The sequence below is a fragment of the Dermacentor variabilis genome, chromosome 1 (genome assembly GCF_050947875.1).
Source record: "Dermacentor variabilis isolate Ectoservices chromosome 1, ASM5094787v1, whole genome shotgun sequence".
NCBI classification, from domain to species: Eukaryota; Metazoa; Arthropoda; class Arachnida; order Ixodida; family Ixodidae; genus Dermacentor; species Dermacentor variabilis.
The window spans coordinates 28,848,802-28,875,520 of NC_134568.1; the positions used below are offsets into that span (position 1 = coordinate 28,848,802).

At 49.2% G+C, this 26,719-nt stretch overlaps 1 protein-coding gene across 1 annotated transcript in view; it reads right to left on the minus strand.

Annotated features, from left to right (window-relative positions):
- LOC142576106 (peroxiredoxin-6-like) overlaps nucleotides 1-26,719 on the minus strand; it is a 184,721-nt gene that overhangs the window by 93,742 nt on the left and 64,260 nt on the right. Inside the window, exon 2 of the mRNA XM_075686059.1 lies at nucleotides 13,781-13,937. Within this exon, the coding sequence (XP_075542174.1) occupies nucleotides 13,781-13,937 (157 nt within the window). The remainder of the gene's footprint in view (nucleotides 1-13,780; nucleotides 13,938-26,719) is intronic.

Genomic DNA, 26,719 nt, shown 5'->3' on the forward strand with positions numbered 1-26,719 from the left:
ATGCCCATTATACACATGTGAAAAGTCTAAGCAAATTATTTATTTCACCTTAGCTTATAATATACTGTTCTAAAACGCCTACGTTATTCAAAGTCCACTTGGCAGTTTTAGCGGTTATCTTAGCAACTTTTCGTCTCACTTCTACGACACGTTTCAAAAAAGTTTGGCAACATTGGATTTGATAACAATGTGCAAAGCGCGGCCGACAGAAAAAGGCGAAATAAGGAACGACGAGGACAAGCGCTTCTTGTCTTCCTCGTTGCTTTCTCGTGTTTGTCTGTCGGCCACGCTGTGTACATCGTTATGGTATAACTAGCCCAGTCTCACAACTAGATTGTAATGGTTTATTATGTGTCGCTCACTGATGCACTTTTCAACCTCTTTTCTTGTCTCCCCACTTCCGCCCTTGCGCGCGCGAGAAAACGGCGCGCATACTCTCCGCTATCCTCCCTTGCGCGCACGTCGCATCGAATCACCACCCGTCTCGGCTCACCCTCGCATGGTTTCCTTCGCACTTACAGCATACGGCACGTGTGCATGATCTTATCGTACTTGGGATTTATACGAAGCCTGAGGATGAAAATTTGCTTGGAGTATCCATATAACTGCCATCGCAATAAAAGGCGCACCAAGTTAGCATGGAACTAGTAGGCAGCAATAATAATGCATAATTAGACCTATAGGGCCCAAATGAAAACCACATGTTGTTGTGTGATGTGGGGTGGATTTTCCCGGTGGAAAGTTGTGTGCAGAAGTCTTCCAGCGTCTCAAACAGGAAGAAGTTTCGTATGCGGTCCTGCTTTGGGCCCACGGCTGCTCCAACGGCCAAATGCATAGTGACGGCAGAGAGGTTTATATTGAGAAACACATGCTACGCCGAAAAGAATAGCGCATCACAGATAAGTCCCAAGTGTGGGAACATCATGTTCAGGACAATGATCGATATTTTTAAACGTTAATCTTGAAAACGAAGTTATATTGATGCCTCGCGGGAAATGTGCACGTTGGTTCCCGGTGCGATTCCTCCCCTTAATGTATCCCGGCCTTCATGAGCACATCACGAAGCCAAGAAATTTGATAGAAAAGCGAAGTTCACCAAGAGAAGGAGCTCGATTGTCGGCAGGCGCTTCGGCGGAATCTTTGAGTGATGCGCTTCAGGTTCAAACCAATTGTGATTGCCTTCGAAGTATGCGCTACTGACTGTTATCAACAAACTCCCAACCATGACTTTGCCGCCTGTACTCTGGAATCCTGAATTTATTCAGGACGATGTACTCAGCAGCGCTATGTGGATCGTTTTATATGAGGCAACTCGTAGGAGGGCGCCTTTTGAGTTATAGAAACTGTTGGCCTTGAAGAGTATCACACCTAACTTGCTGCATGGAAGGCTACAACAAAATGCACAAAATGCTATTTCTAGCATGTACTACCCTCTAAATTGTAAATGAAACCATCCTTAGAAAAGCAGACAGTTGGAAATTTAAGCACGGATGTGCATGTAACATCAAGCCAAAGTTAAACGGAGACACATAAGGTCACATGTGCACCACAAACAGTGTGGTGCCAAATCCTTACAGAAGTGTGTGAACGTTATCTGCATCTGCAGAGGCAACTTCGTTCGAGCAAGCCTCCGAAACAACACTCAAGCGGCATCAGAAACATGTGCTTTATGGGCAATATGTGAGGAATAAAAATGCCTGTGGCTTCAAATGCACGTGGTTCTCGACCCCGTCACCCCCACCCCCCACCCAAGCCTCTTCGTAGAGATATGAAGTCGTTTAAAACAATACTGAGATATTCACTGTTATTGAATGCTTCCAGTATCAATATATACATATATATTCATTACACGTTTGAGTGAGTCCTGTTTCCGGCGATTTATTCTGGAACACTTAGTCGGGCTAGCGAAACTGTCTGTGAGCGCCTGGATCTGGATTCAATGATTTGTAAACCTTGACATGCGTAATCAAGTTTTATGTAGTCATGCACTTAAAAAAAGACACGAATAAACATCTATAATATCATCGTTTACATTACAGAGCACGTGCACGCAACCCGCCAGAAGAAAGACAAAATTACTTTGAATAAGATCAAATGAAGAAAATAAAATAAAAATAAAATAAAAGACGTCACAATGTTCTTTGCCGATTTTGTTCGTCGAAAAATAAAATTAAACACTCACCTATGAATGTTCATTCTTGGAATCGGTTCTTGCCACTTCCTGCCGATCACATTGAACGTATACGTGTTTTTTATATCCGTGAGTGATTGTAATACGCCATTCGCTCTTAATAACGCTGCTTATGCACAGGCGCTCGTCGTCTTTATTGCACATGTTAAGAATAAGCTGCCAGAAAAAAAAAAGTCATGAGCCATTCCACTCTATAAAGGTGGCTGACCAGCGAAACTGTTTAGGACACGGCACGGTGGTGACACATAATTTTGAACAAAGGTACGAACTCATTTATAGTCTTGATGGGTGGTCATCGTGACGAGAAATACGTAAGCCTACACTCATTTCTTGTCTTGGGCGGTGGTCACTATTTCACTCGCAACTGCGATCACATCCTTTGATAATGTCAAATCGATGCACTTACACCGCTGGGTCGTCGGTTGAGCCGGATCAGTGTGGCATCGCGAGGGATATGCCTGCAACACGGTACACGTAAGCGGTTCCCTTTTCGGTACCGACAAATCCACATTGAAATCACCGACAACGATAACAGGGGTAGTGTCATCACAGATAATTCACGCAAAGTCAGTAGCCATGAACCTTACGGGACTATGAGTCATTGCATTTTTTTCCTTCCTTACGGGAGTATGAATCATTGCTCAGGGAATATGAGTCATTGATGATGAGTTTTCGACATGTTGTTACGTATGTTGCATGCGTAATTAGAAAGAATTTAAGCCCTGTTCGCTTCACTTTGCTGAGTGCTTGTAGCCTCTGCCTTACGGGGCTATGAGCCATTGCATTTTTGCTTGCTTACAGGAGCATGAATGCTTACGGGGGTATGAGCCATTGACGATGATAATTTTTGTTCACAGAGAACAAAAATGCACGGAACCCTACACATACACAGCTTCGCTGTAGAAAGGACACTGAGTAGGGCAATGTTGTGCTTCTGATTTCGAAAAGTTGGTTGGAAAGCAGCATCAAACACGCACGGCAGCTCATTTGCGCAGTACAGCTTCAGCTTCGACGCACCAGCTGCACGCGTTTTTCGCGGTGGGTACATTTAACAGCGAAGCTGTATAGGCCTGAGATCCAGGGTTTCATGGAGTCTGTATGGAAAAACTATCATAATGTGGGCCGGTCCTGGTGATAGTGCACAAAGGGTCCAAGCTCAATGGCACATACCCCTGTAGACTCGGGGACCCGTAACGCGCCTTTGAACTAACCTTGTCACACCTGGGGCCCAAAAAGATCCCAGGCACAAGGGTAACAACAGATATTTTACAGCGAAGCTGTATAGGGCTAAGACCTGCGGATTCGTGGTGTGTGTGTGTGCAAAAACTACCATCATGTGGGCCGATCGTGGCGCTAGTGCAGAAAGGGTCCAAGTTCAATGACGCATACTCCAGTGGCCTCGAGGACCTGTAACGTGCCCTTGAGCAACCCTTGTCACGCCTAAGACACATACTATCATGATCAGCTATGGCTCGGGCGTCGTCGTCCACAGCTAGCTCGTTGGCGCCCCGCGGCGCAACCGCGCGAACGCGCTCATGCCAATGTTCACGCGTTCGTCGTCGTAGTCTCCTTGCACAGCTGGCTCCGTTGCCGCTCATCATTCCAGCGTAGAATTTCACTTCTCTTCTGTCGTCGTAATGGGGAGGCCGCGCTTACGGGGGTATGAGCCATAGCTTAAGGGGTATCATGCCATTCATTGTCTTACGTGACGGGCACATTTAATAACAGCGGTGATACCCGAAGGCGTGTGAGTACCTATATCGCCACGATTACGACCGATCAGGACAATAAATATGTTCGTACTTTTGTTCAATAGTCTGTGTCACCTCTGTGTCGTGCGCTAAACAGCTTCGCTGGTCATTCACCTTCACAGAGCGGAATGGTATGGTATGGTATGGCAAAACTTTATTGAAGTCCTGCAGATCCTGAGTCTTCACGAAGCGGGTCGCTCCTACGTGGGAATAGGGAGACCGAGCCTCTCCGCCGCATCGTGGGCCTGCTGGACAGCCAGAGTTGGTCAGCCAGAAGATGGCTGCGGAGAACCACTGCCCATTTAGGCTCATGAATTTTTTTTATTGCAATGACAATTATATGGCCACTCCAGTCGCATTTCTGCCGTCACCGTGATCTTCACTATAAAGTCCAAGAGCGATAACACCGTCGCCGCGCGTCGTATGCTGTATCTGCGAGTGAAAGCGCCGGAGGGAAGCCGACAGTATCGCTTCAATCTGGCGCGCGCGAATGAAGGAAGCGGAGAGCAAATGCACGGTCTCCCGTAGGTCAAAAGGCTGTGGGAGGGTGGGAAAGAGGGAGGAAGGTGGGAACGGTCTTGCGCTCTGGCAGCGACTGCGCATTTCGTGACCGGGCGCAAGGGCAACTGGCGATCATGGGTCAATCTAGTACGCGATTATGGAGGAAAGCGGAGTGGCAGCACAGGAGGGAGGGGGGATGGCTTCGACTCCGCCAACAAATACGAACATTGCACAGCCGCGCGTACATTGCGCGCGGCCGTGCGCAATGTACGCGCAAGAGTCGCGCGCGCTGTATCTTGAAAGCGATCTGCAGACGGCTCATACCTTTGTGCGCCTTGTGTTGACGCTTGCGTTGATGCGATAGACCGCACGATCGCTGGCTGCTGCTGGCACGCTTGCTCACGCCAGCGTCCAGTGCTTTGCGGCGAGTGTCCGCGCTCATCGAGTGTGATCTGTTCACGTTTGCCTCTGCGCGCTGACACCATGCTTGTTGACACAGTTAGTAAGCGAATGTTTCCAAGTTTATACGGCCTGTAAAACTACTATCCTTAATTCATATAGCGGTCTGCTAATTTGCTATCGCAAGCGATGCTTCGCCTTTCGGGCGAAACTGCCACTTTCTTCTTCATCATCCTCGCCATAAAATTTTGAGGGGCAGTTACACTACGTTCGCTGACGAGCAAGCGGTGCACGTACAGGGTAGGAGCGGGGGGAGGGGGGTGGAGGTTTGTACGATCCATCCCAGCAATCAAACGGCAGACAAAGCACCGTGCATGACATCTCTGTTAGTTATGTGTGGCAGGTTTGTCACAAAGTTTAAAGTGCGTAGCTAAACTAGATTTACCGAAGAACAAGCGGTACAGGACAGTTGGTGCAAACAACGCATCACAGCAGGAGCAGAGGACGCGCGGCGCGTGACAAAAGACGCGACTGCAGCGACGGTAGTTCTAGTGACAGCCGCTGCGGCCACGCCGACTAGTGGGCGCGCTGTTGCGTTTCGCCTGCGACACGTGGTTTTGCCGGCGCGACTGCGGCGGGGCGGCAGACATTTTGGCCCGATCGTCGTCGCCGCAACGCTCATCGGCAGGTGTTTCCAGGCGCGACTGCGGCGATGCGACCGCAAAGGATCACCCTCTCATTCCAGTCATTGTGCCCGAACCAGGCGATGCGAAAGCAGGGATCATCCTCTCATTATAGTCATTGTGCCCGACCGGCAGCGCTACGACAGGGTGCTACGAGATCGTGCTCGACATGGTGCTACGGCAGCGCTACGACAGTGTGCGTCACCATTAGCCCATTGTACATTCACGTGCTCGTCTTTTGAGGGGTTCCTTCTTGCCCTCAACTGCGAGAGTATAAAAACAGCTGCCCCCGGACGCCAAAAGGAGGGCTCCGATTTCTTCTGTTGAGTAAAGTGCTCTCCCGTCTCTCTACTTCGGTCAACCTGACCGCCAACTCTTTGCGATGTTAAAATAAACAAGTTGTTTTGTTGTTACCAGTCGACTCATGCTTTGCCGGGACCTTCGGATGCTTCCAGTTGTACCCCAGGCCGCCAGGCCAACGCTACCCTTGGGGCTTGCGACCCAGGTACAACCACGGGCGTCAGCGCCGAGTTCCCAACAGATCGTACCAGCGGTGCGATCCAAACATCTGGTTGGCAGCGGTGAGATCGCCTCCGATCCAAACAACTGTCTGCCAGCGGTGAGATCGCGACAACGGAGGCCAGCAGCGAAGAGATGCAGTTGACTGTATGCTGAGCAGCTCATCGACGATCCGGGAGCAGTGCAACGAGCCCTGTGTGATGACTGGTTGCCTGCAGCGGAACGACTGCGCTGGACTCTTGGCTGCGAGGTTTGGTGAGTGCGGGACTTTCTTCTTCTGAGCTTTGCCAGGCTTTTTGTTAGTGTCAGAAACAGAGCTGGTAATTGTGGTTGTCGTTGCTGCCGGGTTAGTTTGCGGCAAGACAATAGTAAGCAGTAGAGAAAGCAGCATTCAGAGCAGCCATGGATTTGAAGTCGTTGCGCAAACCGAAATTGTTGGAGCTTGCAAGAGAGTTGGGTCTGGATGTCTCAGACAAACTAAGAAAACCTGAACTGCTAAAGGCTATTCTTGAGTTAGAGGCTGAGGATGACGAGCTGTCGGAATGCCTTGAGACTATTGAGGAGAGGTCAAAAAGACAGGAGCGCGAACTTAAAGAGCAAGAAGAGAAACAGGAGCGCGAACTTAAAGAGCAAAAAGAGAGACAGGAGCGCGAACTTAAAGAACAGAAAGAAAAAGAAGAGCGTGAACTTAAAGAACAGAAAGAAAAAGAAGAGCGTGAACGTAAAGAACAGAAAGAGCGAGAGCAACAAGAGAAAAAAGAAGAGCGCGAACACGCTTTGGAAATGAAGCGTCTCGAGGTAGAGATGGAACGCGCTCGTAATGGAAGTCAGGCACACGGTGCAGGAGAACGAGTATTGTTCAAAATGACTGACCTGATGCGGCCGTTTAAGCTTGGAGAGGACATTGGTTTGTTCCTGGTTAACTTTGAGCGAACGTGCGAGAAGCAGGGGTTCTCTCGGGAAACGTGGCCACAGCGCTTGCTCACTTTGTTACCCGGCGAGGCGGCCGACGTAGTCGCTCGCTTGGATAGAGAGGAAGCAGAGGATTTCGACAAAGTAAAATCGAGTCTGCTAAAAAAGTACCGGCTGTCTGCGGAGGCGTTCCGTCGGAAGTTTCGGGAAAATGAGAAAGGCAGAAGTGAGTCATATACAGAGTTTGCGTATAGGCTTATGTCGAACATGCAGGAGTGGCTCAAAGAAGAGAAAGCGTTTGGTGACCACGATAAAGTTCTGCAGTGTTTCGGGCTAGAACAGTTTTATAGTCGGTTACCGGAGAACGTGCGATACTGGGTCTTGGATAGGCCAGACGTTTGTACGGTGGCTAAAGCCGCTGAGCTAGCCGAGGAGTTTGTGACGCGTCGGGCTCGCGGAGCTAAGGACGGTCAAAAGGGTGAATTTGGCTCGAAGTTTGAGAGGCCGAAATTCACGCCCATGAGATTAAAGGGGGACACGCGTAGTGCGGATGCGAGTGAAAGCAGTCCGACCAGACGTAAAGAGACGGCGGCAGCCAAACGCAGAAAGCGGTTCGAGATGAGGCGAGCGGGCGTTTGTTATACGTGCCAGAAGCCGGGTCACTTTTCGGCGCAGTGTCCGGAAACAACACCAAAAGTTGTGTTTTTTTCAATAGGCAGCACTGACGAGAACATGAAGCTTCTCGAGCCTTACATGCGAGACCTCCTCGTGAACGGGAAAGAGTGCCGAGTGCTTCGCGATTCCGCAGCTGCGATGGATGTAGTTCACCCGTCTTACGTAGAACCCCATATGTTCACGGGCGAGTGCGCATGGATCAAGCAAGCCGTGGAAGCTCATAGCGTGTGTCTGCCGGTAGCAAAAGTGCTTATTGAAGGACCTTTCGGAGCGCTTGAGACGGAGGCGGCAGTGTCATCTATGCTGCCCCCCCAGTACCCGTACCTATTTTCAAACAGGTCCGATCACCTCCTGCGCGAGAAGGGGCTTTTGTTTGGTGAAGCTAGTGTTCAGGCCTTAACCAGATCGAAGGTTCGGGAGCTCGCTGCAAAGGCGGTAGTTGCGGGGCCGACGTTATCAAACAACGAAAAAGGGTCAGAGGCGCAGCAAGCTGATATTCCGAGCACGCCCGAACTGAATAAACTTGAGTCTGTAACGTTAAAGGCGCCAGATACTGGAGAGGAAACGCCCGACGCGGGAAAGTTAGAAGAGCTATCTACTGATTTGCTCATCGCGCCTACGTCAGACGGACTTGATAGGTTGCTAAAAGTCAGCCGGACGGCTTTGATAGCCGAGCAAAAAAAGGATGGCAGCCTGGAAAACGTGCGCTGCAATGTCAAAGAAGGTATCGCCAGGAAAACTGCGCGTTTTGTGGAAAGAGGTGGAGTCCTGTACCGGAAGTATCTAGACCGCAGAGGAGTGGAGTTCGATCAGCTGATCGTGCCTCAATGCTATCGTCAGGATCTGTTGCGCTTGTCACACGGGGGTTCGTGGTCCGGACACCTTGGAGTTAAGAAAACTAAGGACCGTCTCTTGCAAGAGTACTATTGGCCAGGGTGTTTTCGGGACGCAGACCATTTCGTGAGGACATGTGACACTTGTCAGCGGGTGGGCAAACCAGGGGACAAATCGAGGGCGCCGTTGAAATTGGTACCTATCATTACGGAGCCTTTTAGACGGCTCGTTATTGATACTGTGGGACCTCTGCCGGTAACAGCCACGGGGTACAGACACATTTTGACTGTGATCTGCCCAGCGACAAAGTTCCCTGAAGCAGTGCCGCTTAAAGAACTCAGCTCAGTTGAGATAGTTAATGCACTACTGTCCATATTTGCGCGAGTTGGTTTCCCTGCGGAAATCCAATCAGATCAGGGCACAGTGTTTACTAGCGCTTTGACGACAACTTTTCTCGAAAGGTGTGGGGTAAAGCTGTTACACAGCTCAGTGTACCACCCACAGTCGAATTCCGTTGAGAAGCTCCACTCCGTCATGAAGCGCGTGTTGAGAGCGTTGTGTTTTGAACATCGAACTGACTGGGAGCTGTGTCTGCCTGGGGTGATGCTTGCTTTAAGGACCGCGCCGCATGCGGCTACGGGGTTTTCGCCAGCTGAACTGGTGTACGGTCGCTCGCTTCGATCTCCGCTTCGCATGCTTCGAGAATCGTGGGAAGGTAGGGGCGACGACCCAGTCGTGGTGGAGTACGTGCTTAAGCTCCTCGAACGCTTAAGAAGGGCACAGGAGTTGTCAGGTGAAGCAATGACAAAGGCCCAGCAGAGGGCCAAGGTTTATTATGATCGGACAGCCAGGGCCCGTCGTTTTGAGGTTGGCGATGAGGTCATGATATTGCGCACATCGCTAAACAACAAACTAGACGTGCAGTGGGAGGGCCCAGCACGAATTGTTCAGAAACTGTCGGACGTTAACTACGTGGTAAGTCTGCCAGGAAAGCGGAAAGCACAGCAAGTTTACCACTGTAATCTGCTCAAACCTTATAGACAAAGGGAAGCAGTGGTGTGCATGATGGTAAACGTTCCTGAAGAGCTTCCGGTCGAGCTTCCGGGACTAGGCTCAGTGACGAACAGGGAAGACACCGGTCAAGTCATTAGTGACCTTATCAGTAAAGCACCGCTGTCGCCCGAGCAGAAAACCGAACTACACCAGCTATTACAAGAGTTTCAAGGTCTGTTCTCTGAGAGGCCTGGTAGGACTTCTGTACTTACTCATGATATAGAACTTACCTCCACAGAGCCAGTACGATCCAAGGCGTATCGGGTGTCACCCCGCCAGAGCGATATTATGGAGGCTGAGGTAAAGAAAATGCTACAGCTCGGTGTTATTGAGGCAGGTGAGAGTGATTATACCTCCCCTTTGATTTTAGTTGAGGTACCGGGCAAGGAACCTCGTCCTTGCGTCGACTACCGCAGGCTTAATTCCATCACTAAGGATCAAATTTATCCGATCCCTAACATCGAGGAGCGCCTTGAGAAAGTTAGTAGCGCTCAGTTTATTTCCACCCTAGATCTTGTCAGGGGTTATTGGCAGGTTCCACTTACAGAAGAGGCTAGTAGGTATGCGGCGTTCATTTCACCAATGGGAACATTCCGTCCTAAAGTGTTGAGTTTTGGTTTGAAGAACGCGCCATACTGTTTTTCAAGTCTCATGGATAAAGTGTTGCGGGGACAGCAAGAATTCGCTTTACCGTATCTAGACGACGTAGCGATATTCTCCGCATCCTGGTCTGAGCATATGGCACACTTGCGGGCAGTGCTAACCCGCCTGCGCGAAGCGGGCTTGACAGTCAAGGCTCCTAAGTGCCAGTTAGCACAGGCCGAGGTTGTCTACCTCGGTCACGTGATTGGTCAGGGTCGTCGCCGCCCCTCTGAAATAAAAATGGCCGCTGTGCGAGACTTTCCGCAACCGCGCACCAAGACCGATATTCGGTCGTTCTTGGGTGTCGCCGGCTACTATCAGAGGTACATCCCTAGGTACTCTGATATCGCGGCTCCCCTGACGGATGCTCTAAGAAAAACAGAGCCTCAAACAGTCGTCTGGGACGAGACAAAGGAAAGAGCTTTTAGCGCCCTAAAGAGTGCCCTAACAAACCAGCCTGTGCTACGATCGCCAGACTATACAAAAGGGTTCGTTGTTCAGTGCGATGCTAGTGAGCGAGGCATGGGCGTTGTACTGTGCCAACGGGAAAATGGAGAAGTAGAACACCCCGTCCTGTATGCTAGTCGTAAGCTGTCCAGTCGTGAGCAGGCGTATAGCGCCACCGAGAAAGAGTGTGCGTGTCTCGTGTGGGCCGTTCAGAAATTGTCATGCTATCTAGCCGGCTCGAGGTTTATCATTGAGACGGATCACTGCCCTCTCCAATGGCTGCAGACCATCTCTCCCAAAAATGGCCGCCTCCTGCGCTGGAGCCTCGCTTTACAACAATATTCCTTTGAGGTGCGTTACAAAAAGGGGAGTCTCAACGGTAACGCCGATGGCTTAAGTCGAAGCCCCTAACGTAGGAATCAGCCTCAAAATTGTTTGTTACTGATGTTTTTCTTCCTGAGGCAGGATTTTTTTTAACATATTGCTTTTGTTTAGTGTTTCAAAGTGATGATATGCTTTCTAGTGCAATTTTTCAATTTGTGGACGCGTTCTGAGTGATGCTAGACTACTGTAAGGAACTAGGCAGTGGTATAAAAAGGGGAAAGAGCCTGGCAGGGCTTAGTGAGGGTTGTGCCGTGCTTGCTGACTGAGCGGTTGAGTTTCAGCGTAGTTCTAACGCTTGCCGGGAACGAGAACAAAAATGTGAACTCTCCCGAAGTCACTTTGCAGTGTCCCGTGCGAACCTGAACGAGAGAACGAGGCCTTCTCTGTGCGCTGCGCTCAAGAAACGTCGAGGGACGCCCGACTTCGGTTATGAGCATCATCGAGCGACATCCCTCCGGACAGCGGATGCAGTCCCCTGTCCATCGGGATCTCCTTCCCCCGGCGGGGCGGTCTGTTGCGTTTCGCCTGCGCACGTGGTTTTGCCGGCGCGACTGCGGCGGGGCGGCAGACATTTTGGCCCGATCGTCGTCGCCGCAACGCTCATCGGCAGGTGTTTCCAGGCGCGACTGCGGCGATGCGACCGCAAAGGATCACCCTCTCATTCCAGTCATTGTGCCCGAACCAGGCGATGCGAAAGCAGGGATCATCCTCTCATTATAGTCATTGTGCCCGACCGGCAGCGCTACGACAGGGTGCTACGAGATCGTGCTCGACATGGTGCTACGGCAGCGCTACGACAGTGTGCGTCACCATTAGCCCATTGTACATTCACGTGCTCGTCTTTTGAGGGGTTCCTTCTTGCCCTCAACTGCGAGAGTATAAAAACAGCTGCCCCCGGACGCCAAAAGGAGGGCTCCGATTTCTTCTGTTGAGTAAAGTGCTCTCCCGTCTCTCTACTTCGGTCAACCTGACCGCCAACTCTTTGCGATGTTAAAATAAACAAGTTGTTTTGTTGTTACCAGTCGACTCATGCTTTGCCGGGACCTTCGGATGCTTCCAGTTGTACCCCAGGCCGCCAGGCCAACGCTACCCTTGGGGCTTGCGACCCAGGTACAACCACGGGCGTCAGCGCCGAGTTCCCAACAGATCGTACCAGCGGTGCGATCCAAACAGCGCATAGGGAGTTGCGAAACTGAAGTATGTCTAAGAACGTTGCACCAAACAACAAACCAGACGATACAGTAATGTGCCCAAGGAGACTTTGCCTTTCTTCGATGTCAACCACGGTGGACTCGCCTTTCTTTTTTTTTTTATAGCGGGAAAATTTGCCCTTAGTTTGGCACTCTCGCTATACGACGACAAAAACTCAGTGCCAGATTGGTGGCAAAACATAAGCAGGAACGAGGAGAAAAATTACATCCCTGGTCAGCGACACGATTCGACGGCTTCACAATTCGAGTTTGAAGGTGATGACAAATTGAAAACTGTTGTGCTAGTAAAGTTTTGCGACAGGGAATAGAGAGCGCATTCTGCGAGAAGAAATGTCTGTCTTGCGCTATAATCGCGGTGCCTCGTTTCCGTCTTCCTCTTTTCACCTCCGATTCCCCTTATTGTCTCGCGAGTGACGAGGAGGCCTTCACATTCGAAGGGGATTTGGGATAAGTTACTGGTGGTGACTTTGACATCAAGTGTGATACGTAGTAGCCCTTTGATATACAAAGAAAAAATACAAGATAATGTCAATTGATGTCTTTACGTGTATGAGTCGGGAAATACGTGTGGGAAGCTCATGTGTGGGAAGCTGTTGCATAACGCAAACTGACAAATACAGTAATGTTGTGGGCGTCTGCTGAGTATATACAAGTTATTTTTTAGACTATACAGATATTTATAAAACGTCTATGAGCGTATCGAACATGGTCTTTTTGCGCAGGAGTTGTAAGGTGAGGCGGGCATAATCTGGCGCTAATAATGCGTCAGAAGACTAGTTATCGCAATATTCGTTAATTATCTATATTAGAACCTTGCGGTAGTTGTTCATTTGGTAGATTTGAAGTCAGTCACATTTTAACGTTTCCGCAATTCTTTCTTTTTAAATCGTGATTACCGCATATAATTTGAGATATTCATAATATGATTGCAACGTCAATCCAGGCATCGAAACCGAGAGCGCCGAGAGCGCACACACACACACACACACACACACACACACACACACACACACACACACACACACACACACACACACACACACACACACACACACACACACACACACACACACACACACAAAGAAAAAAGATCAGCCCAGCTATTTCTTCTGACGTAAACACCCAAGTAGCTAAGCCTAGTCAACTCACCGGCTACAATTCGTATATTGCAATATGTGGCGTAAAGTAAGTAGTTCAAAACAAAATTAGTTAGGTTTTGTTAATTAGTCGAATATGCATTCGATTTTTTTGTGCAAGTAACCTGGGCCTCTTCGAGCAATCAGGTTCAAGAATTATATTTATCCTGTCTACCCAGTCAACCTTTAAGAATTCTGTATAGCTTAAAGAAAAGGAACACCCGGTATAATTTTAAGCTTTCTAGACGACAGTCACCTCGCTTCTGACCAAGCGTTACAGGATAACAAAACGAAACTCAGCAGAGCTAATCCTGCAATAACCTTTCGCCTCTCACGGCTACTAGAAGTACCTCGTAGTTTCCGAAATAAATCGATCAATCAATCATGCAGCCACATAAATAGATTCAGAAGATGAGCGGAGTGATGCGCTAAAGTGGCTCACCTTGACCCACAGCTTGTGCGACTCGAGCGAGTTGCAGGATAGGGCGATGACGCGGATGTTGTTCTTCTCGAAGTCGGGGTAGATCTTCGCCATTGCACCCAGCTCGGTAGTGCACACCGGCGTGAAGTCCGATGGGTGGGAAAACAGGATGCCCCATCTGCAAAAAAAAAAGGAAAAGAAAAAGAAAAGACATTGAACTCGTATAGAGTATACATGCAGCTAAACCTTCTTTAATCCGCAGCTGACGGTCAATGCTTCCTCCGTTACGAACAGATATTTGTTACTTCTATCGTCGGCAGCCATAGAGACTGTGCTTGCGCATCTATAGTGCCTTTGCTGCAACCTCCATGGCCATCCGTATCTCGAGTCTTACAGTATATTGCTGTTTTCTTCTTGCAGTTGCATTGGCATTAGAAAAGACTGCACTCTAGTCGGAATACTCCATTATAAATACTTTTGAAAGTATTTTTGTTCTTCACAAAGTATTTAACAAATATTTTCGAACGCAGCAATTATGTAACTATAACTCAAATGCTCGTTGGTGGAACTTGGTACATTCCGCAGGTAGCTTTCAAGGTACATCCACCGGAGTTTAGCGCCTGCAGGTGCAGAAGTGCATTGCCTGGGTTCCCAATAATTGTACATTGAAATGAATTTATTTCAGGTAGCCAAGCCTATGGCAAATGCGCTTGAAGTAATTGAAGCAGACAAGGTATTCCTTGGCTGTTTGATTCCGACTGTCACAATCTTCAAGCACTAGGTTATGCTGTCTGCGCTCGCGCTGTGCGGGCCACTGCTGGGATTGGTCACCAACACCTCGTTTTAAAGAGAAAATTTTCCAGGCGAACTTCCAGGCGGTAGCTACTGCTGCTGTCTTGCTGAGTAGCTATCTCTCTCTCTCTCTCTCTCTCTCACACACACACACACACACACACACACACACACACACACACACACACACACACACACACACACGCACACACACACACACGCACACGCGCACACGCGCACACGCGCACACGCACACACGCACGCACACGCAGACACACACGCACACGCACACGTACACACGCACACGTACGCACACGCGCACACGCACACGCGCACATGCACGCACACATGCACGCACGCACACGCACGCACGCACACGCACACGCGCACACGCTCACGCTCACGCACACACACAAATACGTGCCTGAACGCTCGGATCAGACCTGTGCCTTCCTGCACAAACTCCCGATTCTCTAACCATTAGGCGACAGTCAATTCTATCTTTCTTGCCTGCTTTTACACAGAATACAGTAATACTTACAAATTTACGAGATATTTGAAACTGCTAGCCAATCCTTGGTCGACGCTGAAGCTTGCAAATACTTTCAGGCGTGTAAAGGGGCTCCAATTGGTTGTGATATGCCAGTAAAGGTTAATGATGTCTAGAAAAATCGAAAAGATATTGCGCTATGTTCTTGGATATACAGACGAATTGGGCTAATGTCAGCACGTTGCATTAGTCACAACCAAGCGCTTCCTCTAAATGCTATACCGAGCAGTTAGCATGACAGCATCAACGGTACATTATTTCACATGGTACTGGCAAAGAACCTTATGTCATATGCATCCATCGGCAATTCCTTCTTTATAGTTCTTTCTAGGATGTCCCAAAAATACTCTCCCTCCAGTACAGGAAGAGGTGTTCCCTAGATTCCGGCCTGCCACATGCGTGGCAGTTAACTCCCCGAGGTACATACAGACCATTTTCCTTCATCCGTGTTCTGACCGCCAGTGTAACCGAGTGGCATTTGAAAAAAAAAAAAGGACTTAGCGCCGCATAGCCCAAAGGTTCTTATACCTCCACGTAAAACATCTCTTCCAGGCCCATCCCCATGCGTAGTCCTGTATGACGGCATATATAAGGTCAGATCAACCAAGCCTGTGCGCAATCGTTTTCCCTTTACAGCGGCTATTGGCCTCGAGCTCCACCAGTGGGAAATGTGGCGCCACCATCGGCGTGACGTGCTAGGAGGGATCACGTGGACATAGCGGCCGCGTCGGCTGCTTCGGGAGCGCCGAAGCGAGCTGAAAGCGAGTTAAAATCCCCTCGTACGCTGCGGTCCTCATTTAGTGACGAAATTTTCCCGCTTCGAGTGTCTCCTTTACAACGCTTGAAAGCACTACAATAGGTAGTGGCTACCTTTGAAGGCGCGCAACATAATAGGCTACTGCTCGGTGCCGCAGGGCCGGACGCACGTAACGGAGGCCGGTGTCAGCCTTATTCACACGTCCGCAGGACAAGACGCTGCGTGAAGCTTGGCTTGCGAAAGATAAAACCCGCAAACAGTCGTCGGCTACAACTCGGGTATGCAGCAAGCACAGACGCGAGGAAGATTTCTACTACGGCGCCCGGTCTGCGATGTTCTGAAAACGCGCACTGAGACGCTCGCCCTAGCCCGCTGCCCGACTAATGTCATGACGGTGTGATCTATGAATTTGTCGATGCTATAGATACTGGCAAGTTCAGCGGAGTGGAAAGGCAGCGGTAAGAAGCACATTTAAAAAAAAGCATGGCATATGGTGATGTTTGTGTTATGAATTAATGCACTGGATTTTAAAAAAAAAGGAGCAGCGGGAAATTGCACGTTGAGAGCACCGATAAACATACAGTGCGACGCAACTCAAGAAATAATATTGAAAGGTCAAAGAATTTAGAAGAAAAAAAGATTGAATCGTCGCGACGGCACATCACAGTCCCCGTAGGCGTTGAAGTCTCTACAATGAAATTATTTTTGAACAGCTCTGATAGCGCCCACGCAATAATGGTTCCTTGTATACTGTCAAATGCTCATATTCTGCGGCCTAAAGCTCATGGCACGGTGCGAAAACGCGCGCGCGGAGAAAGCGAAACAGTGCGCGGACAAGCATGCAGTCGCGCAGTCGGTCGCTGCGAATCTGCGCGATCGCTGCATTGCGGCTTCATTCTATTACGCTCCATTTAGTTATACAAACACTGTAAGAACGTATTTCACATAGTTTGCTCTCAGTGTTTACCTGCCTTCACGCAAGAAGCCGGTTCGGGAGACCCCATCGCGGCTACCGCGCTCAGTGGCGTTCACGTATTCGGTAAAGAGATAGCGTCTGTAAACGATTGTGTGCTTTCAGTTTGCCCAAGATTATTAGAGAGTTTTAGCCCAGCGGGTTTACGGCCAGCGGAGCGGAGCGGGCGAGCGGAGACACGACTGCGCATGCGCACAACGCTGAGGCGGCCAGCGGTTTTACGGAGCAGCGTTTACGCCCGCTGGAAAGCTCTCCCCAGCGGAGGGTATACGCAGCGCGCGAGCGTGCGTAAGCGCGCGCGGGCGTGTATGGGAAATGGAAGATGGCAGCCGCGAACATGAACGCCGGCAGTTCTGCATCGATGACGGCGACTGCGGCGCTGACCCGTACATTAGTACTCAGTATATTATTAACAAATAATGTACTGAGAACACGTAATATATCTTTATTCAACATTTCTTGCATTATAAAAGCAAGCGTCATTCAAATTCATTTCTCAGTAACTCCTATTCGGACCACTAGGTGGGGAAGCAGAGCGCCCCGCTCTCTCCGCTCGAGCGGGTGAGTGATCCGCCGGGCTAAAATTCTTTTTTCGCGAGCCGCTCCGCTGGCGCAACGGTGGAGACCGCGAGCGGAGCGAAACGTAAACCCGCTGAGCTAAAACTCTCTATTATTTAGACAGTAAAAAACTTCTCTCGTTTCGAAAGTACTTACGGAAATGTCCGGGAGAGCTTGCGCGTGGTGTTTTCAGTGAGCGCTGACAGCAAAACCTATGAGGAGCGCGCCGCGTGATCCCTCATACTGCGCCAGCGAGGCGCTTCCGATAGATGGCGACTCCGTAACTCCTCGCCGCCAATAGCCGCTGTAGAGGCTTTTACCACTTTTTACAGCGATGCTGGATATGGCTAGCCGATTCGTCCGTCCGTCTGTCGCCTGCACGCCGAAAGCTCCTCCGGCGCAACCCCGTGCGCATGCGCAAAAGAAAAAAGAAAAAGAGAGGCACGCGACTGGCTGCGCCAGTAAGGACGTCGTTGCTCTCCGTTTCAGCCGAGCGCGTGCGCAGCAGTTTCTCTCCGACTTCGAAATGGGTAGGAAACGCGTCATACGTAATCCTGAGGAGCAAGGAGGTTTCAATCAGCTACGCCGCGAGCAGAACCGGGAACGAGCATGTCTACGCCGTGACCATGCTGCAGCCCGGAGACAAGAACAGGCTCGTGCAGCCGAGCGCAACCAGAAACTGCGTACCGAGGATCCGGCAGCCTACGAAGTCGTTGTTTAATGAACCGTTGGGATTAACCCAGTGATAGACACCGGGGCCGCACGTTTCAGCTTCGCTGGTTAGCCATCTGTACGGAGTGCTTGGGCGGTGATATTATATTTATATATCACTGCAACCGCCAGCCACGTAACTTCAAGAAATGATAGCATTTGGCAGTGCACTCACTAACCGTGTTTGCATCATTCGTTGGTAAAAATGGCCGCAAGCATACTTCGCTCTTCACAGCGCTCAGTAGCTCTTTCATACATTTGCCGCATGCTTCACGTCTCGCCGTAGGTACCATGATATAGCACGTTAACGCGAAAGCACATGCATGCGCTTACGCCAGCTTTCAGTTGACCACAGACGATAGAATGAAGCGGACAAGTAATAATAAGCTTTGCCGATGTCGTTCGCGTGGTACTTCTCCCCGCGTACACCTATCCTCACCATTACTCCCTCGACAAGCACCAAGTATCGCCTTTGTCCTCCTAACATCACTCCGTCGAAGTCTGACAATGCGCATTCGCATCAACTGCTGTCTGCATTTCGGCATAACTTGTGAACGGTGTAGTTCATAAGTATAAACGTTACACGAGATTAAAGTGGGATCTGTGTGGTGCACAAACACAAACAGTGCGTAATATTACACGCTGTACAGGATGACAGTAACGTCAGTTGTACGCATTGCACTTAGTCCTATAATATCCGGCTTAACGAAACCTTCACTACACATTAATTTGTAACTTTCATTTGTATACGTGCTACTTCCCCAGCGGATTTGTTTAGCGACTCATGGAACGCATTTACAGTAATGGTTGTTTGCGACATGTTTGGTGGTGCGATTACTGACATATCCGTGATCCGTCCAATACAGCCCTTCCTCTCTTCAGGCTCCACTGCCTATATCGGCACTTAGCGCCAGTCGGTGGTTGAATTGATGGGAGAGGAAGATGGCATGTTAGCAGCAGCTGGCCCGCAGCGCACTGAATTAAAAGGAACAAAACCCGGCATAGGATGATGACTTTTTAACGCGATAGCGTTAAGGAGCTCGTGTCGCAGAAAAGCCGGTGTCGTCGGCGTCGGTGTCGGCGTCCGCGGCGTTGGCCGTGAGCGATAAATCATGGCAGGCACTTCATAAATAAAAAGCAACTTCCAAGATGGGCTGGGTGGGAATCGAACCAGGGTCTCCGGAGTGTGAGACGGAGACGCTACCACTCAGCCACGAATTCGATGCTTGAAATCGGTACAAACGCGCTTTTAGTGAACGCGGTGTTGCCTTAAAAACGTGCCGTAGAATGTTATACTGCGGTGTATATCGGTAATTATGAGCACGTAACTTGCAGAAGTCGCATTTACACGAATAGCGAAGTACGTTTCCGCTACATTTCTTCTGCGCTTACCGCACACGCAGAGCCATCTTGCGGCAAACACAGAAGACCCCTCCTCTCAATGTACGGCGCTGCCCCGACAGGTGGCAGCGCCATGCGCGCATTGGGGCTGTGCTGTGCGCGGACCGGTGCCAGGCGCGCTGCGGCCCCGACTCCCTCTCCCCTGGCGACGCTTCGCCGTGCTCCCACGCGGGTTGCAGAATCAAGCGCCGTTCCTTTCTTTAGATTACTATCTGTCTATCTCTCTGCCCGTGCCGATCACGACGTTTGGCTGGCGTAGATCGTTTCCCCCTCCGAGACACCGAGTTCTTTGGTTCGTTCCGTTTGCTCAGGCGCACGTTTCGTTGCCGCGCAGAACGCTGCGTTGCTCGACGCTCTCCGTGTGATAGGTGGGCGCAAAGTCGGATGCGGGGCGCCTCGTAAGTGATCCCTGCGCCGTAGCGCTTTGTCTTACACCCCTTGGCGGGTCGATGGGAACGCTGTCGCGTTCCACTCTTGAAGGCGAAGCTTAAGCGTCCTCCATTTTTTTTTTTCGTCCGCGATTCACCGGTTCGTGAAGCAGTGAAAGTGCAGCTGTGCAATGACTAAGCGCCTACCCTCAGCATGATATTACAGATACAATGAATTTGACCTATATAATAAAGCAAAGGAAATAAAGAAAACACAAGATCTCTCATGCTAACGTAATATCGCCATTATTGTTCAGTCTAACAACATAGCATAGCAATGCGGATGGTTTGAGCAGGCTAATTTGAATTCTGCGTTTGAGGGTCCCGCCTAAATTTTAGGGTTACTAGTGTTAATTTTATTAAGCCAAGAAGATCCCCTCTCATTTAGCAGGATTCCCTCCATGACTCCATGACGGAAGCTCCGCCTACTTGCTCGGCAGTGCACCGCCTCGCAATGGAACGAACCACATTTAAGAAATACGCGACTGTACTCACTTGATCCCACACTAAGTCTTCGAGTGCCATCACAGCTTCGCCATAGAGACGCCACCCTTTTATATCGACTTTGGTTGGGCGTCGCCTTTACCAAAGCCTATGCATTCCGCATAGGGATGGCCGACACCCCAACCTGTGACCACTGCGGCCATGAAGAATCAATTGGCCATATTTTGTGCGCCTGCCCGCAGTACAGCCCACAGAGGGCATGCCTTCGCCACGAACTTGACCAACTGGACGACCAACCGCTATCCGAAAAAAGAATTCTACAACATCGAAAGGACCTACCGTTACAGAAGAAGGCCGTGCAAGCGCGATTGCGCTTTTTGCGATCTACCGGTCGGTGTGAACGACTTTAACTGGAACGCCTTTTGTGTGTGTGTCTCCATGTGCGTGTTGTTCTTTTTTTTTCCTTTTTTTGCGTTTTCCTCTCTGTCATCTTCCTAACCCCTAGCCCCCATCCCCTGTGTAGGGTAGCAAACCGGAGACTCATATCTGGTTAACCTGCCTGCCTTTCTCTTCATTCTCTCTCTCTCTCTCCCTCCATGACTGCTGAATTTGTCAGCACGAAATTGCTTCAGAAATTGGCATAGCGAAATGCAGCATTTTTTTTGTTTCTGCACTTATGTTTCTTTTTTTTTTTTTTGAAGCCTAGCGGGTCTAAAGTGAGAGCCATGGTACGTCATCTCGGCGCAGAGCCGTGTTGTGGGGTTCATTTTGCAGTTGCCTGTCCTTGTTGGATGTTTTGGGGCGGTGACATCATTGCACAAGTGGTTACTGCGAGCCAAGACATCACCCCCTGGCCACCAGCCGTTCTCTTCCTGCCCAGCGGTTATCTGCGCTAGACAGTCGAGATTTCCCGGGCCATGGAGGCGCTGTTAAGAACGGCCAGCTGCAGGGCAAGTTTGCCAGCCATTTACGCCAGCGGTGGCAACCTCATCTTAGAACACCGCCGCCAACCTCTAGTCACGGCGTGACTAAGTCGACTTTGTGTCGGGAACAATGCGCACGTCCTCCACTCTCCGTCGCTTGAGCTAGGATGTATTTGACGAAGCAGGCTTTGTGCTGAAACCGCCACCGTTACGCTCTAGCCTCGTCGCCGTTGTGACGAAATGAGTTCGGCGGGCCTACTATTGTTACCGAACTCCCCAATGCGGACCTGATCTGCTACGGGTGGGGGAGTTGCCGTGGGAACGTCGTCGTAGGCTCCTTCCCACGGGCCGACCAAGACGCAAGACAATGGCTACCCGGGCCCGCTACCCGGCTCGGCTCCGAGTTCTACGAAGCCCTTCTGAAGTCGGCTCCGGACCGGGTACCTGTGTGTGCGCGCGCGCGCGCGTGGGTGTTTGTGTGTGTGTGTGTGTGTGTGTGTGTGTGTGTGTGTGTGTGTGTGTGTGTGTGTGTGTGTGTGTGTGTGTGTGTGTGTGTGTGTGTGTGTGTGTGTGTGTGTGTGTGAGCCGTCCCGGGGAGAGGCGGCATGTTTACGATGACTAGACGAACGTTTCTGTCCCCTTGGAATCAAGGGGGGGCCGAGTGCTTATAAGCCGCTGTTCTGCGGATGCTCGACACACTTTTCTTAAGCAGTCATGTTGGACTGAGACACTTTCTCAAGCAGTCGTGTTAGACTGACGTACTTTCTCTCGCAGTCATGCTAGACTGACGAACTGCATGTAAATATTGTAAATAAACCCATATTCCTCGTTCTCGATGAGAAGCAGTCCTTCCCTTCATCAACGTCCTCAGCGTGGATAAGTTGGACGACGGCATGGGCCAGCTACCTTCGAATTCATGCCGGACTCCAATCTTGACAACGGGTTACGAGCGATGGGATTGAGCCCCCAATCCTGACATCGCCCACCGTCAGTGGAATCTGGATCGATGTGCGAGGTCGCTAAGCAGCGTCCAGCGCCATCTGACAATCCATCCCCTTGGGGAAAGGGGGCTCGCGTTCCCAAAGTGTCAAAGTTGACAAAACCGCTCCGGGGAACACCTACTCCTGCAAATGTGCACCAAAAGGTCTACAGTGCATAACCTTATCAAGAAGGGAGTGGTGCACCTCTTGAGCAGCGTTTAAACGCTGCATCTACATAGGTAATCATGGCGGGCGCTCTTCCCTTCCTTTTTGGTACATTAAGTGTCTGTGGCTTACGAAGTAAGCGATGGCAAGTATACAGCTTCTTCATCTGTTACACAATAGAAAATTAGGTATTGCTGCTATCCAAAAAAGCAAAGATTGAATCCGACAAAAACACAGAAGTAGCTCTAGCTCCATTCCTATCTGACCATAATGTTTGTGTCAGCCATGCAGTAGGCGTTTCAGAAGGCTGTATGTTGTTTGTTAGAAAATATGTACCATGTGATTTGCTACATTTATTTACCGATAGGGAAGGGCGCCTAATCAGTTGCGATAATTATATCAGTGGTATGAGCTTTAGATTTGTGTGTGTTTATGCCCCGAACAAGTTACGTGAACGCGAGTGTTTCTTCTTATCTCTAGAACATCATTTCTGTACTGATCGTGCATTGGTCCTCTTTGGAGACATTAATTGTGTATGTAACGCGCAAGATCGTACGTCGCTGAAGCTGAGACATGATCGAAGCAGCGATGCGTTGCAACGCCTGATATGTGATTATCAGCTTGTAGACATTGGGGAAAATGAAAAGGCGGCATGTCGATATACGCACTTCCAGGGTACCTCGCATGCAAGGCTTGATCGAATTTACGTTTCACTTAGCGCGCTACCTCTTATTTATGGTTACACTGCGCACCCTATATTTTTTAGTGACCATTGCCTATAGTCTCAGCATCGTTTGGCAGCCGTCAATACCAAAGTCGGCGAGTGTGCTGGGAGCTGTGGAAGTTTAATAACCAATTACTTTCGCGTGAGTGTTTCTTAAATCGTGTTACTGAGCTTATAGCTCATGTGTCATGCCGCAAGGACTTGCCACGCTTTGCTGCGTGGGAATTATTCAAACAGGAAGCTCAAATGATAGCTATCGAAGAATCATCAATATTGGCCTTTGAAAAAAAGAGTAATTACAAAGCATTTTATAGACTTCTGACTGAATTGCATGAGCTTTATTGTCTACAACCGGGTCATTATATTGAGGATATTCATAAGATCAAGGCACAGTTACAAATTTTGAGCCCAGAAAAATATAGAGGTGCACTAGTGCGTGCGAGAGAGCAGTGTTTCCTGGAAGAACAGCCCTGCAGTAGGGCCCTAGCTGATGAGCGCTGACACGGGCTGTCTAAACAAATACTAGATATAGGGTAGGGTGGAATCATTGTTAATGAGCCTATTCTAATAACTAAAGCATTTTTCGAACATTATCAAAAACTATTTCGAGACCATAAGCAATTGGATAGAGATGCTGCCAAAAAAATTGTATCGTTGCTGCCCCAGTTAAATCAGGATTATTATGATTATACAAATGAAAACATTAATAATAATGAAGTAGCTGCATGCATCGATTCGTTAGCGAAGGGCAAGACGCGCGGCCCGGGTGACCTTACTGCCGAATTTTATCAGTGTTTTCGATCCGTCTTATTGCCACTATTACTTCGGGTGAGGTCTTGAAAGTAGGGTACCTAACCACTACAATGTTCGAAGGGCACACAGTCCTTATAGCCAAAAGCCATGATGAGACTAAATTGCAAAACGTGGACGGATATCGGCGTATCTCCTTATGCAATGTGGATTGTAAAATTGTTGCAAAGGTATTACCTAACCGTTTGCAAGTTGTAAAAAGATATGTGGTCGGTGATCATCAAACTTGTGGCATCAGTGTCTGGTCCATTCAGACGAACATTCATGTTGCCAGATTGGTGCTAGATTGTGTAGCTGAGGGGATTAAACAGGTGGCGATGGTACAGCTAGATCTGGCTTTAGTAAGATCTTGATGAGGGCTAGTTGGTTCATACTTAGAATTGAGGTTAAACAGCGCGAAAAAGACGAGTGCACAAGGAAACAAATACCACAGACAAGCGCTTGTCTGTGGTATTTGTTTCCTTGTGTGCTCGTCTTTTTTGCGCTGTTTAACCTCAGTTCTAAGATCTGGCTAAGGCGTTCGACAGGGTGAATAACTCATTCCTGCTTACTGTACTAGAGCATATAAATATCGGATCCCTGCTCGTTAGAGGTGTCAGGATATGTTATGCTAATGGCTCAACGAGGCTGATAGTGAATTGCTCTCTCTCCGATCGGAGGCTTGTATCATCAGTACGACAAGATTGCCCTTTGTCCCCGCTTCTGTTCTACTTGTATTTAGAGCCGCTTTGTATGAGGATTCCTAAAGAAAGAAATTTCCGAGGGTCTAAATTACTGACTAATGAGGTTCGGGTTTTTGCGTATGCAAACGACGTGGCCTTTTTTGTACCGATAAAAAGAGTGTAAAGACTGCTCTTGCAATTACAGAAGAATCTTCTGCGGCTTCTGGTGCAAGCGTTAACTTTGAAAAAAGTTCAGTTTTTTTTTTTGGATTATGGGCCACAATGCCATCACATTACGCAGGCACTCAATGGAAAAAAAAGTCTACGTTATTTAGGTGTGCCTCTTTCACAGTATCGAAATAGCAACGCTCATTGTTCTGGAGAAGTTTGCTAAATTCAACGTAAAGCGAATTCATGGCGAGGGCGGGATTTGTCAATGTTCATTCGTGTTAAAGTGTGCAACGTGTTCTCAGCTTCCCGTCTTATGTATGTGCTGTAAGTACTGCACTGCTCACGATTTCGCCTTCAGGCATTGCATCGCGTATTTGCAATATTTATTTGGAGTTCGAGTGGTGAATCTCTGCGGGCCCAAAATCTGTTCCTCCCCCTGGAACGTGGTGGTCTAGTCCACGTCTTCATCAGGCAAATTGTTTCTCGCCTGTTCTTTTTTCGAGACAGTGACCATCCGTTTTTGCGTGAAATGTTGCAGCTCCGTTTAGTTCATTATGTTCCTAACATAGTAGTGCCATCAAATGCCAAAGATGTCCCACAGGCTCCTTGGGGCTTTCTCAAGGAGGTTGTCGACACATTTAATTTTTTGAAAGTTAGATTCAACCTGGGAGGAGGGGGGGAGGAGTACATGTTCACTGCGAGTCGAAAAGCAATTTCTGCGGCACTGGTGGACTCTACTGTCCCAGATCCTCTGTATCGTGCACCTTATTTAGGCCGACCTTATCAGGATGTACTTAAGCGCGTCAGACAAATGTGTGTACCTCCTGGAGTATAAACAATTTTCTTTAAATTACATTCGGAAACACTCTTTCTTAAAACTTGGTTGAATTCGAGGGGTCGCTCTATGCCGGAGTCAACAAACTGTGGACTCTGTCCACGTGCCAAAACCATAGATCACTGTTTCAAAGACAGTAGGGATCCTGTATTTTTTCTGGGGACCTTCTCCAACGGACATTTAGAAAGGACATTGACATCACTCCGTTTCAATTAGGTTTCTGCCGTTTAAGGTTACGGGTCCTCCTTATGACATGTTCATAGTAGTTGGTTTATACAACCTATGGAGATGTAGACTGTCTGATCGCTATTCCAAAAGCCCCCGATCTACAAAATCCTTCTTTCGCGAAAGTGCTCCTTATGTAAGAAGTTTATATGCTGCGCAGGAACCTCCGCAAGACTGGGTGCACTTGTTGGATGCATGTGTGTGTTTGCCTGAGTTTTCATTGTGTAATTGTACCACTTTTTAATATACCTTCAGTTTTGTTTTTCATGTAATAAAGAAAAGGGGAAGATACGCCGCTGTGGATTCTGCTTCCGGCAGCCGAGCTGAGCGGACGCAGGATGGCAGGCCCTTCAGAGGTGGCTACAGCGGCCCTTTGTTGCCGCGGTAACAGGTCTTTTGACGTTGAGAATGATTATGAAGTTTTATTGCTGAACCTTCCTACAGGACGAGTTGTTTTGAATACTGTTTTTTTACATGCTGACGTCCGTTCCCGGCCATATCGAGTGGAAGACTTCCGCGACACACTGGCTCGTCTGACACTGCTCCCCGTGGTTGTTGCCTTGGGGGCGTATCGTATGAGCCATGTGTGGGCAGTGACGTTAAAGAATATGGATGCAGTGAAAAGGATCCTTGGCGTCGGTGACCTCAAGGTAAAAAATTCTCGCTGCCTCATTATCGACCCAGCAAACCAAGATGTGCGGATGAAGGTACACTGGCTGCTCCATAATGTACTCGATGAAGACGTAAAACGTGCGTTAGCGCCGTACGGTCAAGTGACGGAAGTCAGCAGGGAGCAATGGTGGGTACATGGCGTGGCCGACAAGGGCTCAACGACCCCTCTTGTAACGCTG